General features: G+C 43.1%; 1 protein-coding gene across 1 annotated transcript in view; it reads left to right on the top strand.

Moving 5' to 3' along the window:
* Positions 1-24,306, top strand: part of DDX55 (DEAD-box helicase 55) — a 584,207-nt gene that overhangs the window by 265,303 nt on the left and 294,598 nt on the right. Inside the window, exon 5 of the mRNA XM_044068554.1 lies at positions 23,985-24,047. Coding sequence (XP_043924489.1) covers positions 23,985-24,047 — 63 coding nt within the window. The remainder of the gene's footprint in view (positions 1-23,984; positions 24,048-24,306) is intronic.

The following is a 24,306-nucleotide window of genomic DNA, read 5'->3' as shown; positions in this document are numbered from 1 at the left end:
TCTTTCTTTTTCTCACCCCAGCCCTTATCTTTTTTATTATTTTCTATTATGTGTCATCAAAATGTCTCAATGATGTTCATCTGCACCAAATCACTAAATGCTTCACAGCACAGCAAGGTAGGTCAGCCATAGTAGATTAGCCTGCCCCATCTCCATTGGCTCCAGCACCAATGCCCAACACATCTAGGACTCAACCTGGCAGCACTGCCTCTGCTGCCCCTGCACTACTTGCACCCTCAGATAGAGCTGTGGTACTCTCCAGGAACAGTGGCAGAGGTGGAGATATCACCACCCGCCAAGAGATGCCAGGGTTGGTGTGTAGGGTTGTGCACCGTATGATTGGTGTACACCTATGCTGGATGGAGAGGCTGCTTTCCTCATGGTACACAGGAGGAGGAGGAGACGTTAACCACTACAGCCACCAGCAGAGTAAGGGGACAGTGATGACAGTCCAATGGGTGAGAACTAGATTCTCACTCTCTTCATGTTTGATGGGCATGAGCTTGTGTTGTCCCCTTCCTTACCCCGATCATGGTGTCCCTCAGGTTTTTGTGTCCCTCACCATCCCTGTCTCTTGTTTGTTTGCATTTGCTTCCTCACCTACACAACTTATCTGACCCAGAAATACCTATGTCCCTTACCCAGCATTCCTCTCTTTCTGAAAAAAAAAATGGCCACCTATCCCATGAAGAAATATGATGAATTGATGTCATTGTGTTATCACTGTTTATCTAAAAGTATTAGATATACTTGGATTTGAAATGTATCAGTGCATTTACTGCTGCTGCCACAGAGTCTAAAACAGGTGTATTTCATAGACTCCATTGTAACTCTCAGAATTTTAGCAATGTGGCTAGCATTTACCCACTGTTTAACTACCCGCAAACAAGGAAAGTAATCTATATTTGTATTTCACATGTGCAAACACTTTGCCAGCAGCCGCTCAAACCCACTGCTCACTGCTGTGCTATGCAAAGTAACTATTAGCGTGTATTAGTGCTGTTTACTGTCCATTTACTCTTTATGCCATGAAACTGCATAGGTTCATAGGGTAAGCAGTGGACATCAATCTGGTAACATGCAGAACTAGAACTATCTTCACAGTTGAACATGCATACACATTCATCAACTGACCCTGGGAACTATTGACCCATAAGCATAACCAGCCTTATCTAAAAGGCTATGAAAAGAACCATCATGGACCTTATCCACAAGGACATAAGCAACCTTTAAAATTCTTGACCTGGCCCAGTTTGGTTTTGTCAAGGGTAGATCTTGCTTATTAAACTAGTGAACGTCTTTGAGAATGTCACCAAAGTCCTGGATGAGGGAAAACAGTACATATCACATGTCTTGATTTAGCCAAGGCCTTTGACATAGTTCCCCATTCAGGTATCATAGAAGAACTCTCCCATGTGGGAATACATCACTAGATGGGTAACCAACTGGTTCACTGACAGAACACACACTCCCCAAGTTGGGGAGTTCACCTGTACCAGTAGACCAGTTACCAGTGGAGTACCACAAGGATCTGTGCTTGGCCCTCTACTGTTTGGAAACTATTTCTCTGAAGTCTAGGCGATGGTAGCTTTGACTTATCATGTTGGCAGAGTACTGTAAACTGGGCACAATCCTATAGAGTTCCCCAACAATTTTAACATATTATATTACATGAAGGGTTGACACTGACAAATTATTGGTGCCAAACTCATGGACTGAAACTTAACACAAAAAATGCCTTATGGTTCACTTTGCAAAGAAGTACCTTTTGCTAATCATGATATTCATAGCACCCCTAAGCTCAAACTCAGTGGTGCGAGACTTGGGAACACAGGTTGATAGCAATCTAAACTTCAATCACCATGTGTCCATAGTGGTAAGAAAAGCATTCTACATTGCACACCTCATAAATAAGGCCATCGCATCCAAGACCAGGGAGGTCATGACTCTGCTGTACTCTACCCTTATCAGACCAGTAATTGAGTACAAAACTCCCTTCTGTATGTACCTCACCAGATACGTGCAGCAACTGGAGAGACCACAGAGGTTTCTGATCAAGGTAATCCAGGACCTCCAAAACATGACATACCTGGAAAGACTGAAAGCCCTGTCACTGTACTCAGTATCATACAGGCTGCTGAGAGGCAATGTGTGCCTGGCTTAAAGAGCAGTCTCAGACCCTGCACTAATGGAAATGCTGGATAACTGCAGATCTGATGGGACAAGAATAATTTGCTCCAGGGATCTCAGCCTAGCCTGTGACGTAAATAAAACATGCTGGGGAGACAGATTGACGCTCCTCTGGAATAGGCTTCCACTGCATCTGAAGCAGAGCTCTACAATGACCATATTGAAGTGCAACCTTGACAACTGTATGGGTGACCGTAAATTCACGCAGGGGTGGCACCTATGTCCCTCATAGACAGGGGCATTTGGTGTTGATGACAAAATATCTCTGCAAGCAACTACCATCTAACTATGGTCAATAAGGGTACTCAAGTTTTTACATGGCTAGGCTTGTAAAGGACTTAGGGCCATTAGCCTAGTAACCTCCTATGAACCTATGCAGGCCTCCCAACATCTTCTCTCCTACATCCACTGCTAATGTTATCCACTATATGTTGGCCTGCAGCCCAGTAAAAGTCAGGCTTATGCTGTGGCAGTTGCATAACATACTAAGCTCTGTAGTTTGTATACTTAGATAGGTAGGAGGTTCTGTTCTCACTGCGATCAACTGGTGTGTGTGTGTGTGTGTGTGTGTGTGTGTGTGTGTGTGTGTGTGTGTGTGTGTGTGTGTGTGTGTGTGTGTGTGTGTGTGTGTGTGTGTGTCTAGCCAGAAGAGCATGTGTGCATCTTACAGTTACCACTCCAGTCCCATGGATTGACAGTATTTTGACACATGTCTGCACATCCATTTCATGCAGGCATCCCAACATGTTCTGTCCAACTTCCACTGGTGATGTCATTGACTATAAGTTATCCTGCAGCCTTGTAACAGTCAGACTTGTGCTGTGGCGCTTTCCTTAAATCCAGAGTTCTGTAGTCTGTGTATTTAGGTAGGGGTTCTGTTCTCACTGCAGTCAACTGGATGTGTGTGTTTGTGCACTTGCTTGACATTACTGAGCGCCCTTTTACACCTGCATGTGGGACACTGTTAGTACCATACTATTCTCACCAGACACTGCTGATGTCATCAGCTATACTGGATTTGTGATGTGCACTATTTTCAACAGGGCAGTGTCAGAGACTGGCCTGGAGACCAGGCAGAAGTTGCCTCATCCTGTATGATACAGTTTACAGTGACATGGCTTTCAGTCTCTCCACATACATTATGGTATGGTTTGTAGGCCCTGTGTTTTCTTACTGAGAAACTCATGTGGTCTGTCCAGCTGCTGCATGTGTCTGGCGAGGTGCATGTAAAAGAGAGCATTATACTCTATTATACAATGACTGGCCATCGATATTCTAAAACAAGCATGCTGATTGGCCAGCCCAACCAGCATGCCTGTTGTAAATCCGAGAATATACCAATGGAAAAAGGTCTGGTCACCTGGACTTATTTCCATTGTTATATTCTGTAAGAAAACTTAACAAAAAATAAAAGAAAAATCTGTAATTAGGACTCCGGACATATGAGAGAGACAGGATGGAGAAAATAATAGGAAAATCAGGTATGTTATTTAAAACTGATTTCCGATGTGTTTTCTCCATTTTGTCTGTCTCCTACCCTTAAACTGTTTTTAATAAAAAAAGAAAAAAAAGAAAACAAAAACGGAGCAACGGAGACATTCTTTTCTCCGTTGCTTCCCTTCCAAAGCACTGATGTACTGGGTATGCATGGGAATGCAAGTCCCATACACATGCACAGTACATCAAAGAAAGGCACTAGGATATTAACAGCCCCGGAAGGACAGCACGGTGCCGCTATACAAAGACATTATTTAAGAAAAGTAAGTATTTTTTTTTTTTTAAATAATGTCATTTATAATAGCAATAACCGACTTTGTGGTATGGTATATTAAGATTTACCTAGGTTGTCTTTATTTAATCACTCGGGCTTCCCCCTTGTGATTAAACCACACCAGCAGTGAGTAAATCTTAATATACCACACCGACGTCGTTGGTTATTGCTTAATTAGTCTTTTAATGAGGTTCGATTACAGTGCTTTTGTATAATCCTCAGATTCTAGTACAATGGTGTGGCTTACGATGTGCACAACATATGTTTTCAATACCAGTGTGGACATTTGGTCAAAGTTCATATTGCTAAATACATGCGTTCCCAGGTCTTAGATCACTTGGTTTTAGCATAGTGGGACTGTTGTCAATGCTGTAATTAGCAGGGAATTCCACTTTGCAGAAGGACAAAATAAAGACACATTTTTGCATTTATTTGTAGATTGCGTGGCTTTATCACCAGCCATTTGTTTGTGTTAGCCCCTCCTGTAGTATGTTATCGTCATTGATAGACTCAATGATTGCACCCAGTATGCAAGAATCAGCAAACACGGTAAGCCAAAGGCCATATACTTTAGTCTGAACTGTTGGGAAATAGATCCCAAACAGTAAAGGGCTAAGCACAGATACCTGTCGTATGCCAATGATGACAGCTTTACTGGTACAGGTTGATTCCCCAACTTTCACAGCATGTGCTCTGTTTGTGAGTCAGTTGGTTACCCATGTAGTGACATGCGGGTTTATCCCCAGCTGGGAGTGTTTCTCAGTGATACCTGTGTGAGGGATTGTGTCCAAACCCGAGGCCAGATCAGGATTGGCAGTATGTACTGTCTTACCTTCGTCTAGGCCTATCTCATAGAATGAATGGGCTGTGACAACATCACAGATCCTGTAGCATGACTCAGTACATGCACCTTCCTGACACAGTTGAATACACACGTCAACACACCATCCACCTAGACTATGTTCCTGTAGAAGGGTGCACATCAACATGCATCCATCTGAGTTGGGGAGGGGGACAGCATCCGATGCATTGCATGTATTGACACATCCTGACTCTCCTCAAATGGACACTAGTAATATCCTGGCTGTGTGCAACAGACCTGTGTGAGTCTTCAATGCTGCATCATGTCTGTTACATCTGTTAAATGTCCTCAAAGAGGTAATTGAGGGCATGCATGATGACAGCACCGTCATGTTTTTGAACTTGATAAGCCCAAGGCATTTTACACAAATCTCCAGTGAAGTATTCACTAAACACTGTCAGATGTGGACATAAACACCTGTATCAACAAGTGGGGAGACCACTGTATCACATACATAGCATCTAATTATGTTGAAATGTGTGAAGTGACCTACATCTCTGGTCCAGTGATCAGGTCTGTACATCAGGGCTGTCTGCTAGGCCCTTTCCTGTCCATTATTTAAGTCACAGACATCACAAATTGCATACACATCCTGTGTCCACACAGCTGTCTGAAGGACTACAGATTGTGGGCGATCATTGACTCCAACTGTGATATTAGTATAATACAAGCAGTATGAACACACACACCAAAGATTTCTGCCACAGCCATGACAACATCTGCTATGACAAGAAAACATGGGGGATGTGTTACATCAGGAAAACAACAACCCAAGGATAAATAGACATAACACCCTATAATCAGACCACTAGGTATGTGATCTGTGTCCTGGGATATAGTATGTGGAACGTCCACCAACTTGTGGCCACAGGGCTGACTACTACCTTGAGTGTAACACAACTACTGAGTATGTGAAGGACATTTACATCACAGGTCATAATACCTCCATAGTTCAAAGGCTTCATTACACCAACAACTGAGTACAATGCACCCTTCTTCATGTACCTCCCTGCATATCTTCCAGTGATGTGTAACTGAAGTGTACCACCTTTGCCACAGTGACCTGTCACACATCTTATTGGCCATACCTAGGTATTTTTTTTTGTGGCATAAACTCTACTGTCTAAAGTGTGGAACCACCATCACGTTGTTACACCAGATGCACGCATGCTACATGTTCCAGTGATGTACATATGCTACATGTTCCGGTGATGTACATATCACATACCTAGCTGTTTGACAGCATTGATGGCATGGGATATATATATATATATATATATATATATATATATATATATATATATATATGTATATATATATATATATATATATATATGTATGTATATGTATATATATATGTATATAGATACATATATATATATATATATATATATATATATATATATATATATATATATATATATATATATATATATATATATATATATATGCCATGTGCACCAGTCAACTAGCCTGTATTGATCTTAATGTCACATACAGGTATAGCAGTGTCCCTCCTAACACCTCCAGTCGACGTTACAGTGTCAGGACAGTGTGCATAATTACCCTCCTAGAGTGCAAACATGTCATAATAGTTGTACAAGTGTGTTTGTGCAGAACCATTTCTGATCACTCTAAATCACGTGTGTTATATCAGAGACATGGGATTACTGGTGGTATTATTCTGATATTGTCCATGATTGTGTTTACTTCTTTTACTGTTCTTCATGAGGCTTTACCTGTGTCCCACTTGCTGGAGGCCTCTGCTGACATTATATTCCTATCCAGGCAAATCAGTTTGCACAGCTTCACAATGTGCACCCTACCCCAGTTGTGTATAACACCTCTGATAGACGTCCTCTGCATTGTTCGTGTAACAATACTTATCTCACGCAGACATCCGTTGTTATATCGCCTTGTGTGACAGTCACATAATACACATTTTCACTGTGGAATCCTTAATGTACCATATTGCTGTGTGACTGGTACTTCTGCTAAAACTGTCTTCCACTGACATGCCCTCATCTGCTGTTCATTAGGTTGTTTTCACCTGTCCTGTTTCCCTTTGTTCCTTCCTACAATTCATCTGTGTGTCCCTATTCAATACACACACTTCCCTGGAGTGTTTATTTTACATGGCAGTCCATGTACCCTTAGGTTCATAGGTTCATACTAGGCTATCTGCCCTAGGGCATTTATAAGCCTAGCCCAAAGTTTTTGTGGCTTTCACCACCCCTTAATTTGAAGGATACTATGCCCATTATTTTGCCGTGCCTCTGTCCAGCAGCGACACTGAGGTGATCCCTGGGGTAAACCTGCGATCTCCCATCCATTGGTCAAGATTTCTCTTGAACAAAGCCAGCGAGGTGCTCTGCCTCGCATGTACCGGGATTTTGTTCCACAGCATAGGGAGTCTCTGGGTGATGAATCTGTCCCTCCAGCACATCCTATTTATAACTGTGTTAAGGTTTAAGTCTCTTGCTCTTGTAGTTCTGATGGATTTGGATTTTTTGAGGTGGAGCATGTTCATTAATTCCGGGTTGGACATGGCCTTGTATGTCAGGCACAGGTCACCTCTGAGCAGACGGTATGCGACTGAATAGAGCTGGAGTTCCTTCAGTCGGGCAGCATAAGACATATTTTTGAGACCCTTTATCCTTTTGGTGAGGAACTTTTGGGGCCTTTCCAATTGCTGCAGGTGTCGGGTAAGATGCATTCCGAATGGGGCATTGTACTCTGTCATTGGTCTGATGAGTGATGAGTACAGGGGAACAATGACCTCCCTTGATCTAGATGTGAATCCCTTCATGATCAGGTGGGCAATGTAGAAGGTCTTCCTAACTACTTTGGCAACATGAGTGTCAAACGAAAGGTTACTGTCAACCTGGGTCCCCAGATCCCTGATAACCTCTTCTGTGCTTAGTAGATTGCCACCTATATGGTAGCTAGGGGTGACCTTGTTTTTCCCGAAGGGTATGACTATGCATTTTTTGGCGTTTAACTTTAGGCCATGGCTCTGGCACCAGTTATCCGTTTCTATGAGACCCTTCTGAAGGATATCTGTGTCTGATGTGTTTTCAACTATGGCGCTCAGCTTGCAGTCATCTGCAAACTTTGTCAGCCATAATCCTCCTGTGTTTGCCTGTACTTCTGAAAAGTAGATGCTGAACAAGAGGGAGCCCAGAACTGAGCCCTGTGGGACACCACTTGTGACCGGCTTGGAGTCTGACATGGCGTCAGCAACTCTGACCCTGTGGGTTCTGTCACTTAGCCAGTTTGCAACCCATCTTGTGATGTATGGGTTTATATTTAAGCTGGTGAGTTTTTCAATGATACCCGAGTGGGGTATTGTGCCTAAAGCTTTTGCAAGGTCAAGGTAGGCTGTGTGGACTGCCTTGCCCTCATCAATGGCCTTGGTGACTGTTTCGAAAAAGTCAACCAAGTTTAAAAGGCATGATCTGCTTTTGACAAAGCCAAACTGGGTTGGATCCAATGTCTGTAAATCCCCTATGTCTTTATTTATGAGTTCCATTATGATCCTCTCCATAGCTTTGCAGACCAGGCTTGTTAAGCTGATGGGGCGGTAATTTCCAGGGTCAGTGGAGGCACCGCCTTTGTGAAGTGGGACCACAATTGCCGTACGCCACTCCTTGGGTACGTATCCTGAGGTGAGGCTAAGATTAAACAGCTGCCCTAACTGCGGGTTTAATTCCTCATTGAGTTTGTGGAGCACACAACCAGGAACACCATCTGGTCCGATAGATGCTGTGTTTTTCGCCTTGGAGAGAGCAGTTTTCACCTGAGCATTTGAGATGTTTGGGGGGCTACAATCCGCTGGTATAGATATCTCTCCTTTTGGGGGGGAGGGGGGGGAGAAATTTGCACTCAACCTGTCAGCCAGTATGTTGGCAATGTCTGTTGGTTCAATGATTTTTACATCATTTTGAACTAATTCTGAGCCTTTCTGGGAGTTTCCTCCCAGGTTCCTAACATAGCTAAAAAAGGCCTTATGATTGTCTTTTGAGTCCTTAGCGACTTTTCTCTCAAAATTTGCCTTGGATGATTTTATGAGTGATCGTAGTTTTTTACTTATAATGATCAGGGGTGTCTTCCCTTTTAAGGATTTTGCTCTATCTTGTAGTAGCTTTCTCCTTTTATTGTAGAGCTTGTTTATGGCTGGGGTCCACCAGACTGGGCGCTTGCCTTTGGTGCAAAGAGTCTTTGTTTTGTTTGGGATTGCCTGATCCATGCAGTCCTGGAGGTGCTGGTAGAAGGCATTTGTAAGTGATTCAGCGGCTTGAGTAATGGTTTCCGCTGGCTCGGGGGCCTTGAAAGAAACCACACCAGTCTTAAGAAGTGTGAAGTCGGCTTTTGAAAAGTTCTTCACTGTGGTCTTTTTTATCTGGGGTGGGGGCGGGATGTGGACTTCCAGTTAGATTAGTTTATGATCTGATCTCACCAATGAGGGGTATACTTCCAGTGTTGAACATTGTGTCCCCATGTTCGTGATGATGAGATCTAGTATGTTTTCTCCTTTTGTGGGGATGGTGACTAGTTGTTCCATGGCATTAGAGTTTATGAACTCTAGGAACCTTTGGGCTAGAGTGATGGGGCTTGAGTAATGATCCCAGTCTATATTCGGATAGTTGAAATCACCTAATTTGATGGTGTTTGGAGATACATTCATCCCCTCCAGTGTTTTCAGGAAAGCTGTGTGAGGTTCCTGAGTTTGAGAGGGTGGCCTGTAACATGCTACAAATTGCAGAGCAGTCTTGCCTACGGTTAATTGCACCTGGATGGTCTCCGATGCCTCGTGCGTTGCCACCATCCTGGAGGTGTGGGTATCCTTGATGAAAATGGATACCCCCCCTCCTTTCTTGGTGTGGTCCGGATTTTGGGGCCGGAACGCATGATATGAGGTAAAACCTGATAGTGCCGGGGTGCTCTCAGGAGCCTTGAACCAGGTTTCAGTCACAGCACAGACATCGATGTTCTCCATACTGAGAAGGGCTTCGAGTGCGTGCATCTTGAGGTTGAGACTTCTGGCATTGAGCAGCATTACCCTTAGTTTTTTTTCTTTTTTGTGTTCTAGGGTGGTAGGTTTAGAATTTGAGCCTTACCTAAAAAAGGCACTATGGGGGTGGCAAGAGCCTTTGCCAATATCCGTCAAGCCTAGGGGTGACAGGTGCAAGCCGTCCCTTGCGAAGCAGCGTGGCTTGCCCAGCATGTCATCCCAGGCAGACAGACATTGGATCCCCTTTGAATGACACCAGAGATTAAGCCAATTATTAAAGCTGATCATCTTGTCCTTGCAGATCATTTACACAGCTTTAGTACAGAATGCATGGAATGGGATTTCAAAATACTCTTCACTGTATACCTGTACTGTGTTTTGACCATATACATAACTATCATACCTCTCAACTGTCCAGATTTTCGCCTTGTAACATTTGGTCTGTTCCTTATAAAATTTGTGGTTTTCTTCCATATCACTGGGATGATCTCAGGACTGAAGTCATTAATTACATACATCTGAGTTTCAGACTCTTCAGAAAACGTATTGTAACACAAACCTTGTTATTCTAGCACGTTTCTAAGGTCAAACGAGCAAATACGTAAAATCTGTTCATATTTCTGGGTCATTATCCCACCATTATGTTGGGTTTTCTCTAGATTTCTTGCATTAAGAGGTTGAGAGTTATAACTGTATGTTAAGCCCTGATGATCATTGTGTTATTCCTCTCAAACATGCTAACCTGCTGTGCTCTCATGTAAACAGTTTTGCTATCCATATTGCTATACACAGTTTCCTTGCTGTCGACACAGTTGCCAACCATAAAACTGTACTTTTACATTTAAACGTGGTGGGTGGCATGAATATGTAATTATTGATGCTGCTCACTGCACATCACTGTGCGCACACAAACTTTGTATAGGTTTTGCGTGAAGCATATATAAAGTTTACTGAATCCCAGGGTATGTTTAATTTGTCATAATTAGTTACAATGCAGATGTTTTTGTTTTGAAGATTGTGAAATTATTGTTCATAAAATGTTTTGTAATAATTTTGGAGCTTTTCTCCCTCGGCCACTGCTGAAAATGGGCTTCTACCCAGTTGGAATTTCCCAGTAATCAAAAGTCAGTAAATTTTTTTCTTGTTACCTGTGAATCTGCAGACGTTCTGTGAAATGTTGACACATGACAATCTGAAAAAAATGTTGATAAAACTTGACAGAGTAGGTGGGGTATAACCAAAATGTCTTGTTTTACTGTTACAGTGATGACTCCACAAAGATCTACTGTTGTAAGTATATTTACAACTGTACTTTGTATAGGAATGTGTAGGGTGTATCACATATGTAACGCTACCTTCAAAGGTGACACAGTGGTGGTCATCATACGTTTTTGGCACTATTGACATAGTATAGAACAAAACAAATTCCCAGTTTGGTAAAATTCCCCCTTAGGTACTTTTTGTCCCCTGTGCCTGCTGACTATCTAGCGTCACCAAATGGACTTGAGCCCTTTAGTTTCTTTGTGGTGGGGTCCACCCTAAACCACAGGGGTGAGAGTCATCTTGAAATCACATCGTTCAGAGAGCCATGAGGATAGCTTATGCCCTTGATGGCTTCCTGGCTATAAGGACATTTCCTTCCAGGGTGGAGGAATGTGTGAGCCTCATCACTTTGGAGGCTGATTGTGCCTTCCTCCATTTAGGTGCATTCTTCTGCACTTCTGTTATGAAAGCTACTACCAAGAGGTGGCTTAGTGAGCTGAATTCCATCTTCCAGGCCATAGTTTACCTTGCTGCCCCCTCTGCAAGTGATTGTGGTATTTCATAATCTATTCTACCCTGTCCCCCCCCCCCCCCGATAGGCTTTCCCATCCTTCTGTCAGCTCCATCGGTCACTCGAGCTACTACACAAATTTGTGTTGTCTGGGACCTAGCCGGGCTTTGTCCCTCTACACCAGTGGAGCTAGCCTCTTTAATAAACTTGATGGAATGCAAAAATTCCAGGTATAGATGCTGTGTAACAACTTATCCTGTCAGACCGTGTGCCAAAAATGAAAGAAAATGCAAGTATGGAAAGCAGACTGAGAAACTTTTTGATTATATATTAACGATTGAATTTATCCTGTAGAAAGACATTTCATGGTCTGATAATAATAAAGTGTGGGTGTCTGCAGATTTCAGGAAACAAAGGAAAGGTGTCTCTAATGAAAACAACGAATGAGTGCAAAGGAAAGAAGCGTGATGGGGATAAGAGCTAAGATGACAATGAGATGCAAGTTAATCTAGATAATAATTGGGGGGGGTACTGCAATACCGCAGATGAAAATAGAAACACAGTATTCAACTACATGATGTATATTTGTACAAGAGAGAACAGGAGTTAGTGAAGATACTCAAAAACTATTATGAGGGCCTGTACAAGGGAAGGGAAAACATAGTAGGCATTGCATCAGAAATCTCATCTACTGACATCTGTACCATAGATGACAAATGGGTGAATAATAACATCAACAAACATGGAGCTTTTGTTTCCACTGGACCAAGTAGTATACCTCCTAGGGCAGGAGTGTCCAACCTGCGGCCCGCGGGCCGCAAGCGGCCCTCAGAGCTCTTCCATGCGGCCCGCGACCCTTAAATTTAAATTTAATTTTAATTTCACTTTTTTTCCGTGTGTTTACACGTCCGAGTACTTTTGCTGTTCTGCGCATGCGCCAACTTTCTTTTTTTCACGTTTTTTTCATACCAGCGTCTTTCCGCTGGTATGCTTATCTTGAAACACCATTCCGGCGTTTTTTATATTACTGGTAAAGAAAAGCTGAAGGAAGGAGCGAGATCGTGGAGAGAGGATTTATTTTATTTCGTTGTGTACACACCGACTACACTACAACATAGCAAAAGGTAAGTTAAGTATTTTGACACTGTGTCTGCTCCCTTAGAACTAGCTAGGGTTAGATAGAGTGATGTTATGTGATCCTATCTCGCCTACATTCTGACTGATGGGTTCGGAGCCGATCCCTCGGCTCCGACTCGGCATGCTTATGCCAAAGAGCGAAGTCTCTTATTGGCTGAGCTTACTATATCCCAGGATGCACCACTACCAGTCCCCCAGATCTCGTTTGCCGCTTCCCTGCGAAGACGTGGTCTCGAGCTGGCTGGGCTGAGTAGTTTTTATTAACTAACTTTTCTGTCAGTTTTTTGCTGTTTTTTGTCACAAAAGCTGTTTTAACGGCTAACGATCTTATTGTGTGTGTTTGGATTGTGAAAACTTGTTGTGTGTGATTGGGTTGGTTTGATTTCGGCCCCCCCTTCATCCAGGGCCTTCCCGGTCTATCAACCCTTTTAAAACTTTACAGGGTTTCAGAGTTCCCTGTCATTTACAGGAAGTGTTTGCGTTAACTATAACTGTAAGCCTATTAGGTTTGTCATCAGTAAATCTATAGTTGTCTACTTTCCTGTCAAAGTTACTGGAATTGTTTAATATAATGTCTCAAACTCCTAGGCCTTCGGGCTTTAAAAAATGTTCGAAATGTGGTTTCAAAATGTCTATCACAGACGATCATTCGCTCTGTGTATATTGTTTAGGGGCAAAACACTTGCAGGAGTCATGCAGCGTATGTCACGCTTTTTCCTCAAGGGTCCTCCAGGAGAGGAAAAATAAATTGATTCTTAAGGGGTTAGTTAAACCTTCCTTTGAAGAAGCCTTGGCATCCTCTCCTTCTCCGGCTAAAAAGAAAAGGGCGTCGGTTCCGACCAGTCCGTCGGATCCGACTGCCAAGAGACATAGGCAGGCCTCTCCTTCGGCTCCAAAGACTTTTGTGCCGAGGTCGTAACGGTCTGCCTCGATGCCACCAGTATCGACTCCTCTGGCTTCGGAGCCGATGGCTGGGGCATCGAGAGGCGGGTCACCTTCGTCGGCTCCGCTGCTCTCGGAGCCGACAAAGGTCGTCCGCTCAGACACTTCCTCCTCGGCGCCGAAGTCCACCTCGGCACCGATGGAATCTGATGTGTGTATTCCCTCGGCGCCGATACTCATCGAGTCGCCTCGGAGCCGGTCCCCTAGCCCTTTGGGGCCGATGGAGAGGCCGTCTCGAACCCGTTCTGTTTCCTCTCGGTCTTCGAGAATGTCAGATTCTGATATAGACAGGGTGCTCCAAAGACTGTTCCAGTCCCCAGTCTTCCAAAAATTTGTTTCGGTTCCGACCCAGTTGGCTTCGGAGCCGATGACCTTGGCCCACCCCATTGCCATTCCTCCTCCGACTGCTTCGGCTCCGTCGGAGCAGGTGCTGTTGGAGCCGGTGGAGATCTCAGAGTCGGCTCCGACTCTTACTCCAACCCGGGCCTTCGGGTCCGAGTTTGGTACGCGGACTTCTTCGGCTGGACCCGGGGTGATGTTTGGGCCCTATGCTTTCGGTTCCGAGCCTCCCCCTCGGTGCTTCGGCTGCGGGACTTCCGTCGGCTATCACGGCTCCGGAGACCGGACACTCCCAGGATTCTGGGGGTCCGGCTTTCAGGGCCATGAGGAGTGCCTTGGCCAAGTCCTCTTCGGCCATCTCTCCGGCTTTACCGGCACCTTCCCTGGGCGTGGAGACTGGGTCTTTGGCAGTTCCCCTGTCCGTAGCCAGCGGAGCTCCGAGGCCTGAGGTTACCCCAGTGGGGTTCCCTCCTCCTGAGGGTTCTTCGAGTTGTCTTCGGAGGAACCCCCAAGGAAGAGATCGTGCAAGAGGAAGCACGTGGACTCCCCCGAGTCTATTACATCAGACACTGATATGGATGATGCAGAGGGGTCCCCGAAGTCGTCCTCGGATGATGTCTCATTTGCAGACATCTTAGAGATCCTCAAACAACGAGGCGGCTGGATATCCAAACCCCCCTCTGCGGACAAGTCAGTGCTCCTCAAGGCCTTTGGGGCTCAGCCCTCCGCCTCCTGGGTGTCTCCGCCCTTCGAGCTTCTGGATTTAGTTTGTCGAAGGGCGTGGGAACATCCAGATACCGTGGAACCAGTCCTTCTCGTCCAAATAAATTTTTGTCTGCTCCCCCCGAGAAGGAGTTCCTTACTAAAGGCGTGGCTGTAGATGCCATGGTGGTGGCATCTGCTACACAACAGGGCGAGGCAGAGGCTTCAACATCCGCCCATCCTCCTAATAAGGAGTCTAGGAGTATGGACAGGTGCGGAAGCGCACCCTGACTTCAGCGGCCTTTACTTTAAGGTCTCTGAATTATTTGGCACATTTTACCAGGCTTCAGAGGGATCTGGTCAAGGAGTTGTCAGATTCCCTCTCGGGTAACCTACCTGAGCAGCTAGCCCAGTCGGTTAGCTCTCAGTTGGCTATCCTTACGTCAATTTCTAACTCGTCCATGAGGCTCATTTCCTATGCGGCCGAAGGCGGGTAGAGCGGCAGGCACAGGCGTGGCTCTCGAGACAAGCCTGGCTCCGCTTGTGTCAGTTCTTGGAGGCCTTCAAGTCTTCCTTCGCCGACGCTCCCTTTGATGGATCCTCATTGTTTGGACCCAAGGTGAAAGACACCCTTACCCGCTGTGAGCAAGAGGGAAAAACTTTATCTGCCGTAGGAGCCCGTTATTCCACTCCCTTTCGGCCTTACCCCAAGGCTAAAGGAGGGGGGAAAATGTGGTTCCGCAAATCTCGCAAGTTTTTCTCCCAACAGCAGGAAGATTCCCCGTCCAGAGGCAGAGGACGGGGAAATTTTTCAGGGAGACGCCGTCCCAGAGGCGGCAGAGGGCCCCGCAATTCTGGAGACCGCGAGTCCTTTTGTGGCTCTTCAGCCTCCCACACGTCATGAGGGACTGCCCGGCTGTGCTGCTCCGGAGCCAGTCGGGTGTCGTTTTGCCAAGCACCTAAAAGCCTGGGAGTCAATCACTCAGGACAGATGGGTGCTTCGGATCATTGCCGGAGGTTACACCATCCCATTCACATACTCACCCCCACCGTCCAAAAGAATCCCGGACCCACCACCCAGTCAAAGGGAAATAGCAGCCGCAGAAGCTTTAAAGCTGCTAGAAAAAGGAGTCATCCAACCGGTCCCCACAGACCAGATCGGATCCGGAAATTACTCCAGGTTCTTTTTAGTGCCAAAAAAGACAGGGGACCTGAGGCCAATATTGGATCTCAGCAGACTGAACCAATCCGTCACGAAATCCAAATTCCGAATGGTCACGTTACAATCCATTCTCCCATTGTTGGAGAAGGATGTTTGGATGTGCTCCATAGACCTCAAGGACGCCTATTATCACATACCGATACATCAGGCGTCCAGAAGGTATCTGCGCTTCAGCCTGGGAGTCAGTCATTACCAATTTTGCGCTCTGCCCTTTGGTCTCACCACAGCCCCCAGGGTGTTCACCAAGTGTTTGGCAGTAGTGACGGCTCACCTGAGAAGTCTTGGATTCCAAGTGTTTCCCTATCTCGACGACTGGCTCCTGACTGCCACCACCAGGCATCTACTAATGGACAACCTCAAAGCCACCATCTCCTGGGTGTTTCCCTGGGGATTACATTCAATTGGTCAAAGTCTGTCTTGCTGCCCTCTCAACGCATAAAGTTTATAGGAGCAGAGATAGACTCAAGATTGATGCGTCTTTCTTCCTGCCGAAAGGATCCGAACTTTACAGGGCCAAGTTCAAGCTCTGATCTCGAGATCCAAAGCCCCAGCCAGGATGGTTCTACAGGTTTTAGGCTCAATGTCTGCCACGGTTCTTTTAGTTCCTCTAGCAAGATTACACATGAGGATTCTTCAGTGGCTCTTGTCAACTCAATGGTCCTTTCAGGATCTTCCCTCAATCATCACATCATGATTACGGAAATATGCAAAGGGACCTTCGCTGGTGGCTTCAGACATCCAACTTGGATCAAGGAAAACCCTTTGTTCTCCCCTCCCCAGTGGTTACCCTGACGACAGATGCCTCCCAGATAGGGTGGGGGGGGCATTGTCTGGGCAGGCTAGTTCAGGGCTCCTGGCTTCCAGACGAAGCTCTTCTCCACATCAACATGTTGGAGATGAGGGCTGTACTTCTATCCCTACAAGCCTTACACAAGTTTCTTCCTCAGGGCACCATCGCCATCCACACAGACAACATGTCGGTGGTTTGGTATCTGAACAAACAAGGAGGGACCAGATCATACCCCCTTTGCAGAGAGGCCATGAGAGTGTGGGAATGGGCTGTAGCTACCAACCGCTTCTTGGTAGCGACCCACATCCCGGGAAAGTCAAATATATTGGCAGACAAATTGAGCAGGACAATTCTCTCTCCTCACGAGTGGTCTCTAAACCACACAGTAGCAGCTCAGGTTTTCAGGAGATGGGGGACGCCGTGCTGCGACCTATTTGCAACTCCACAAAACACCAAGTGCCAAAGGTTCTTCTCCTTGATTCCACATCAGGGAGTACCAGCCATGGATGCTCTAACACAACCTTGGCCAACAGGGCTACTTTATGCCTTTCCTCCAATTCCACTTCTTCCCAAAGTTATTCAAAAAGCTTCTCAACTGGGGTCTTCAATGATTCTGATTGCCCCATATTGGCCTCGTCAGATATGGTTTCCTTACCTGAAGAAGCATGCAGTGGACGATCCGTGGACCTTAGACCTAATTCCGGACTTGCTAATCCATCAGTCGGGACATCTGCATCAATCCCTGCAATCTTTGAAATTGACAGCTTGGCTCCTCCACTTCCGACCTTAGTTAGAAGGCACACACTAGACCGGAAGTTGTTCACATTTTATCTTGACCCACAAACCCACCACTAACAAATTGTACCTCAGTAAGTGGAAGAGGTTTGCTATCTGGGCTCAACTCAAGGGTTTAGACCCTATCACTGCTCCTGTCCCAGAGGTTTTGAAATTCTTAACATCTCTGTTTAATCAGGGATCTTCTGTCTCAACTATTAAAGTCCAACTAGCGGCTATCTCTAAATTCCACGAATCCATGGATCCTCCCTTGATGAGCAGCAGACTATGCAAAACTTTCATTAAAGGTGCGAGCCTATTAAGACCACCAATTTTTCATCATGCACCTCCGTGGGATCTTGATTTGGTGCTTGGCGCATTAACATCTCCCCTTTCGAACCGGCTGCTACATGCAATTAAAATATCTGTCTTGGAAAACTGCATTCTTAGTTGCAATTACTTCTGCAAGAAGAGTTTCAGAGCTTCAAGCCCTGTCTATTAAGCCACCATACTTGATTTTCCACAAGGATAGAGTATCACTTAGGCCTAATCCATCCTTTGTCCCAAAGGTCTGTTCTAGTTTCTGTCTCCAACAATCTCTAGAGCTACCAGTTTTCTTTCCAAAATTCTCCAATGAAGCAGAATATACTCTCCATAAATTGGATGTTCACAGGCAATTACGCTTCTATTTAGACAGGACTCAGCAACTTCGTAAGTCAGACCAGTTGTTTGTGTCCTTCTCAGATAATAAATTGGGCCAAACCATCACAAAAGCTACTATCTCAAAATGGATCAGAGATTGCAAAACTAAGGCTTATTCTTCTTGAATAAGCAACTTACAACATCTATCAAAGCTCATTCTACCAGAGCTATGGCTACTTCTATAGCTTTTCATTCTAAGCTAGCTATATCGGAAATTTGTGCTGCGGCTACTTGGTCCAACCCGCACACTTTCATTTCCCACTACAAATTGGATGTGGCATCTAAAGGGCGAGCATCATTTGGTTCCACGGTACTCAGGAGTGTTTTCCAGTGAGCCACCCAGGATTCAGGTGCTAGGGACGCTGTCCCATCAGTCAGAATGTAGGCGAGATAGGATCACATAACATCTTTTAGTTATGTACTCACCATAACTTCAGATGTTTGGGATCCATCTCGCCTACATTCCTAATACCCACCCTCCTTCCCCCTGTCTTGGAGATCAGAAGAGATTGAACGGTTTTGAGTTCTACTGTTTTTATCTTGTTTCATCTGACGATGTTATATAAGCAGGGTATGTATGTGTGCATGTATGCGGACAAACTAGATCTGGGGGACTGGTAGTGGTGCATCCTGGGATATAGTAAGCTCAGCCAATAAGAGACTTCGCTCTTTGGCATAAGCGTGCCGAGTCGGAGCCGAGGGATCGGCTCCGAACCCATCAGTCAGAATGTAGGCGAGATGGATCCCAAACATCTGAAGTTATGGTGAGTACATAACTAAAAGTTATGCATTATTCCACAGTTTGGGCATTGCATTTTTTAGTGGAGAAACTGTTAAGGTGGCAGAGTTTGATTGTTACCCCCCAGATCCCTTTTCTATTAGTTATTGTATCTATCTGTGTGGTATTTATACAGAACATTTTATGTAATTGTTACTTGCATTATTTCAGCGATTTACTCAACTACTTTGCTGTTAGTAGATACGCGAGTAAAGGGTGTGCAGGACTTTCCGGTTATCACGGGTTACTACACACTTTGTTTCTTTTGCCATTATGTGTCATATTAGCAAATCTATTATTAGTTGACTGTTTGTTTAAATTCCAACCTTTGCAGTTTATTGTAAGACTAATGATCTATTCTCTCTCTCTCTCAGCATGGGAGAATCTAATGAGGTGACTTGTCACCTACGCTAATATGGGTGTTTTCCGTATAGTCTGGTTGCCGTAAATTCTGAGTTTTCACCTCTAATCAGTATTAATAACAGAAACGTCGTTAGATATTGACTGCCCTCTTCTCCTTGCTTCTCAGGATACAGGGACTGCTGACCCATCCCTGGATGGCAGTCTTATTTCTAGTGCACAGTCTTTTCCTTGGACTCCCACCAACCCAGGGATTGGTAAGGCTCTGTGTAGGAAGCAACATAACAAATCCATTGCTGTAGTTGTGGTTAATTACTAATAGGACAATGCCCTTGGTGGAATAACCCAGATGTGTTGCTACATCTATAAATGCTCTGACAAGGTTTTCTGCCCTATCCTCCAGTGTGTCCCAGCTGGTCGCATAATCTGGTGGTGGGGACTGTATTGTGTTTTTGGCTGCAGACTAGAAGCTTTCCCTTTGTCTTATTACTGTCTGAACATGGAAGACTTTTTATTAGGTGCTGTGGGTGCTGCATGTTTGGCTGCTTTAGATTGTTTGTTTTGCTTTTATACTGTGGATTAACTGAGATCTGGAGGTGGTAAAAATTTGTGCAGCATCTTTCATGGGCTATTAGGCCTGCTTCCTGTGTTGTGCTGGTTGTTTAGATCTGGATGAGTGGCCGACTTGTTAGATGAGTGGTTCATCTTTGATCGCATACTTGCTCACACTCTTACTGCCCTGACCAAATGGGCCTGGAAGAGTTCATTTGTTTTATGTACATTTGTTTTGGAGGTACAGCATTAATCTGGAAGGACCATTTGCCCGTCAGTACTAATAGAACAAAATATTTTAACTTGCTACATATAGCAGTAAAACCAATACATTATAATGAAGTATTAGATTAGCATCTCTGAGAAGAAGAGATGCAGTCCATAGTAGGAGTAAGGGAGCTCTTCAGCAGTTTAACAGAGCAATGAGCCATTACTCGTGGGTATAGTCTTAGTATGGTCAGTCAGGAAATTCTTTTGTTTTTGTACCATAAATTACCTAAACTAGTGATATTACAAAGTCCTTGGAATTCCTTTTTACCTAACTATAGTTATTCTAAAACAGTGAATGGTGGTTGAGGTGTGAGAGGAAAATGTGGGGGTTGGTGGGTTGTAAAATGTTTTAAAGATGAGGCATACTGGATTGTGTTTGGGAAGAGTTTTTGGCTTTTCCTGTTTTGGTGTAATAGTAAATTCTTACTTGTTACTCTCTCCTCTTAAGAGTGCTGAAAAGGGCCCCAAAACTGGGCAATTCTATTTTGTTTGTATAGTCAGTTTAGAATCCTGATTGCACTGTGCATTTGTTCATACGTCTTAACTTCATACTTTTGGATTGTACCCTTTTTTTCCAGTTCATTCTTCACTACTGCTGGTTAGCTACATTCCCTACTTCAGGCTGTAATGTTTTACTAGGTGTTGTGTACATCGTCTTCTGACACTTATGTATGCTGCAGTGTGGTAGGACAAGGCATCTGCGTGACACCACATAATGGAAAAAAATTAAACCTATTAACATTTTCCATTGCATGTTTTATCTGTTACACATTTTCTTTCTTTACACTTCCTTACTAAGGAAAATTAGTTAAAAACTTTGCCTTCAAGCATCTGGAGTTTTTCCAAAACACTTTCGGTTGAATATTAAAGAATGGATGCTACAAGAATTAAAGATGTGAAAGATGCCTTATAAACATACATTACATTGTACTGAGTGGAAAAAAAGTGTTTATTTTTCTGTGATAATTATCAGGATGTATACATGAGAAGTAAAAGTCTCATCATTCCTGATACTGCCAGTGCCATATTTCAGGGACAGTTTGCAAAGCTAGAAACAGAAGAATACATGAGCGCTTTGGACAACATATGGCCATTAAGGACATGATGGAAGACATGGAAAACAGCAAAATCACAGGTATGATCTCATACAAATTGAAAGGTTTGTACCTGTTAATTTTTTTTACAAATAAACTAAGATGTTAGATTTAACTGTTTTTTAAATAATTAGAATGAGATATTGAATTTTAGGGCAAATATTAGGCATTTATTAATTTATTTACTGTTAAATTCACCTACAATACAGCCATTATGATGCGTTGTTTTTTTTTTTTTGGTCCTCACTTGCCGTTTGCCCCCAGACCATTTCTGTTGACTCAATGCGGCCCTTGCAACTGAAAAGGTTGGACACCCCTGTCCTAGGGCTTTGAAATAATGTGGGGAACAACTAGTAGTTCGTAAGGTGATTCAGTGCCAACTAAAATAGAAAACATTAGTATTAATCCAAACACGTATAAAAAGGTACCTTGCGGTGTAAATACCTCTCTGCTTACAAATAGATATGTGATAAAAAGTCCAAATAAAAAAGCGGAGAGGTAACCAAAGCACAAATACAACTCCAGCGTAACTGGTGCAGTCAGTTGAAACTGAACGACAATAGAAAGTATATAGTAAAATAAAGTCTATTTATTATTATAACAAACTGGTAAGCGCTTTCACCGTAGCTTCGTCAGACCGTTAAAATTCAAATCACAAGTCTCACAGATTTATAAACTTCATTTGGTGACGCAAACAAATAATTAAGACATTTAAAAGAACATCATACATTGCATTTGCGTTACATAGTGTTCATTGTAAAATATATAAATTTGTAACATTTGCTGCTAACTATGCTATCTAATAAATACATATATCTACTTACTCAAAAACTGTATAAAATAAATGACTTTGATGTCCAACGACGTAAATTACATTTCATTAATAACCATTGTCATCATCTCACATGCTCAACAGTAAATTATATTGAATAAGAAAATTCATAAATATCTAAAACTATTTACGTTCGTTAAAACATCTAAAATATCTCACTCATTCGTGTCAAATTATGATGTAGCAGAGCATATAATATGTTCTCAACAGAACTATCGTATAAAATTTCAAGTGTATTAGTATGAACATGTTCATATAAACTTCGTTTAATGACAGAAATAAATAATTAAGACTTTTAAAGGAACATCATACATTACATATACGTTACATAATGTTCATTATAAAGCGTATAAATTTATGACATTTGCTATTAGCTATACTATCTCATAAATACACTTATCTACTTGCACAGAAAGCGTGTATGATAAATAACTTTGATGTCTGACGGCATAAATTACATTCAATAATCACCATAATCATCACTTCTCACACACAACAACAAATTATATTGAAGTAAAGAAGTGCATAAATATCTAGGACTATTTTCGTTCGTTAGAACATCTAAAATACCTCTTTTTTTATTTGGACTTTTTATAAAATAGAAAACAATTGTAAAACCTGTTTGTAACTGGGATAGTGCACCTTATACAACTAGTTATGAATGTATATAACCTCATTGTTGAGAAAGTTTATGAAGAAGTCCATATCAGGGAGACCATACTCAGTCACAGAGTTCTACCAGATATTCCTTGATATGCTTTTAAATGAAACCACTTAATGCAGACCAGTTGCCAAATCTTCAGCTACTTGCATAGGTCAGTCAGTAAAGGGTTCCCAGAAGATATTTGCTTAACTTTAGAAATGTGTTTGACATGTACACTACATGCTGCTCATCAGACTTGCATGATTTACTAATGACATACATTTCAGTGGATAAATAACAGGTTGAAATACCCCCCCCCCCATCTCATTCTTTCTACTTAAGGGTCTGGAAGTGATTCCATCATCTCTAGTAGGGATGAGGCAAGTTCTTTCTCAAGTCCCTAACCTCTCTGTTATGGCTATAACTTCTGCTATCATGAATGGATCAAGTGATGCATGCTTACATCATCACTTCCTGTTTCTTGCTTCCCTGCTACCTGGTGATCAAGTAAACATGGAAGTCATGATCCTCCTTCATGGACCAGCTGCTCTTTACTCTCTGTTCTCCTGAAGTGGTTGAGCTGATGTCAGCCATTGCACTCACACCACTCAGTACCATCTGCTCCAGTGTCTGAGCTGAGTAAGATATAAATTGGTATGTAAAAGTGAATGAATGCATTTTGTTATGCATAAAAAATGGGATACTTTTAAAAGTTTAGTGTGACCACAACTTAGGCATGCATATTTAATTTGATCTCTCAGGTTATCAGATTACTGTAGCATCATACAGCATTTGCAAAAATGACTTGCAAAATTTAGAAGGAATGTTTTAACCTGGCACATTAAGAAAAATTAAAGAAACTGCAGTGTCGTTTACAAAGGTATAATGGAGTGGGTGGATACATTCATTCCTTCTAAAAGGCTGTTGAGCAAAAGATTCTAAAGCTGTGCCTGGGAGGGTTATGGGAAACAAAGGGTGCAAAAATAAACATATTTTTATTCAGGACTAATAGAAAGAAAATATAAGTAGACCAGAGGTTACTTACTAAATGGAATTTATTTTCACAGTGGATTAGAAAATATTGTTAGAGGTGACAGTTATTGGAACTGAGCCGTAAGGATATGCATCATAAAAAATGGGCTATTATTGTTATATGTAAATGTCTAGGTTTGTCTATTCCATGTCTGAAAATTTGTCAGTCTTGGCTGAACTTCTAAATTCAAATTTTTGTTTTAGTCAGATTCTTTGGATCGGTGGAAGCAATCCTATTGATGATGTGGAAAAGTTTAAAGAGCATGGGTAAGACAAGCTTTCCTTTAATTTGAGTAAAGAATTCAGAAAGAGAACTTTTTTAAAACTGTTTTTAATTGAGTTTGCTTACTTACCAGTGAGTCATATCCAGTCTTGTTTTACATTTCAGCTCCCAGCTGTTCTGCAGTTTCGTATACTAATTTGTTTTGTTTTTTCACCAAGCTGCTCATCCATCTCGAGGTAATTAATTTCTGCCACCTTTTTTCTTTTCTACCACAGTTATAGTCTAGTCCCTGTTCTTCACAAC

Source organism: Protopterus annectens, chromosome 4.part0 (assembly GCF_019279795.1).
Source record: "Protopterus annectens isolate FY-2018-M chromosome 4.part0, PAN1.0, whole genome shotgun sequence".
In the NCBI taxonomy this organism is placed as follows: Eukaryota; Metazoa; Chordata; order Ceratodontiformes; family Protopteridae; genus Protopterus; species Protopterus annectens.
Note: the sequence above shows the minus strand (reverse complement) of the source record. Positions and strands in the feature narration are given on the sequence as shown.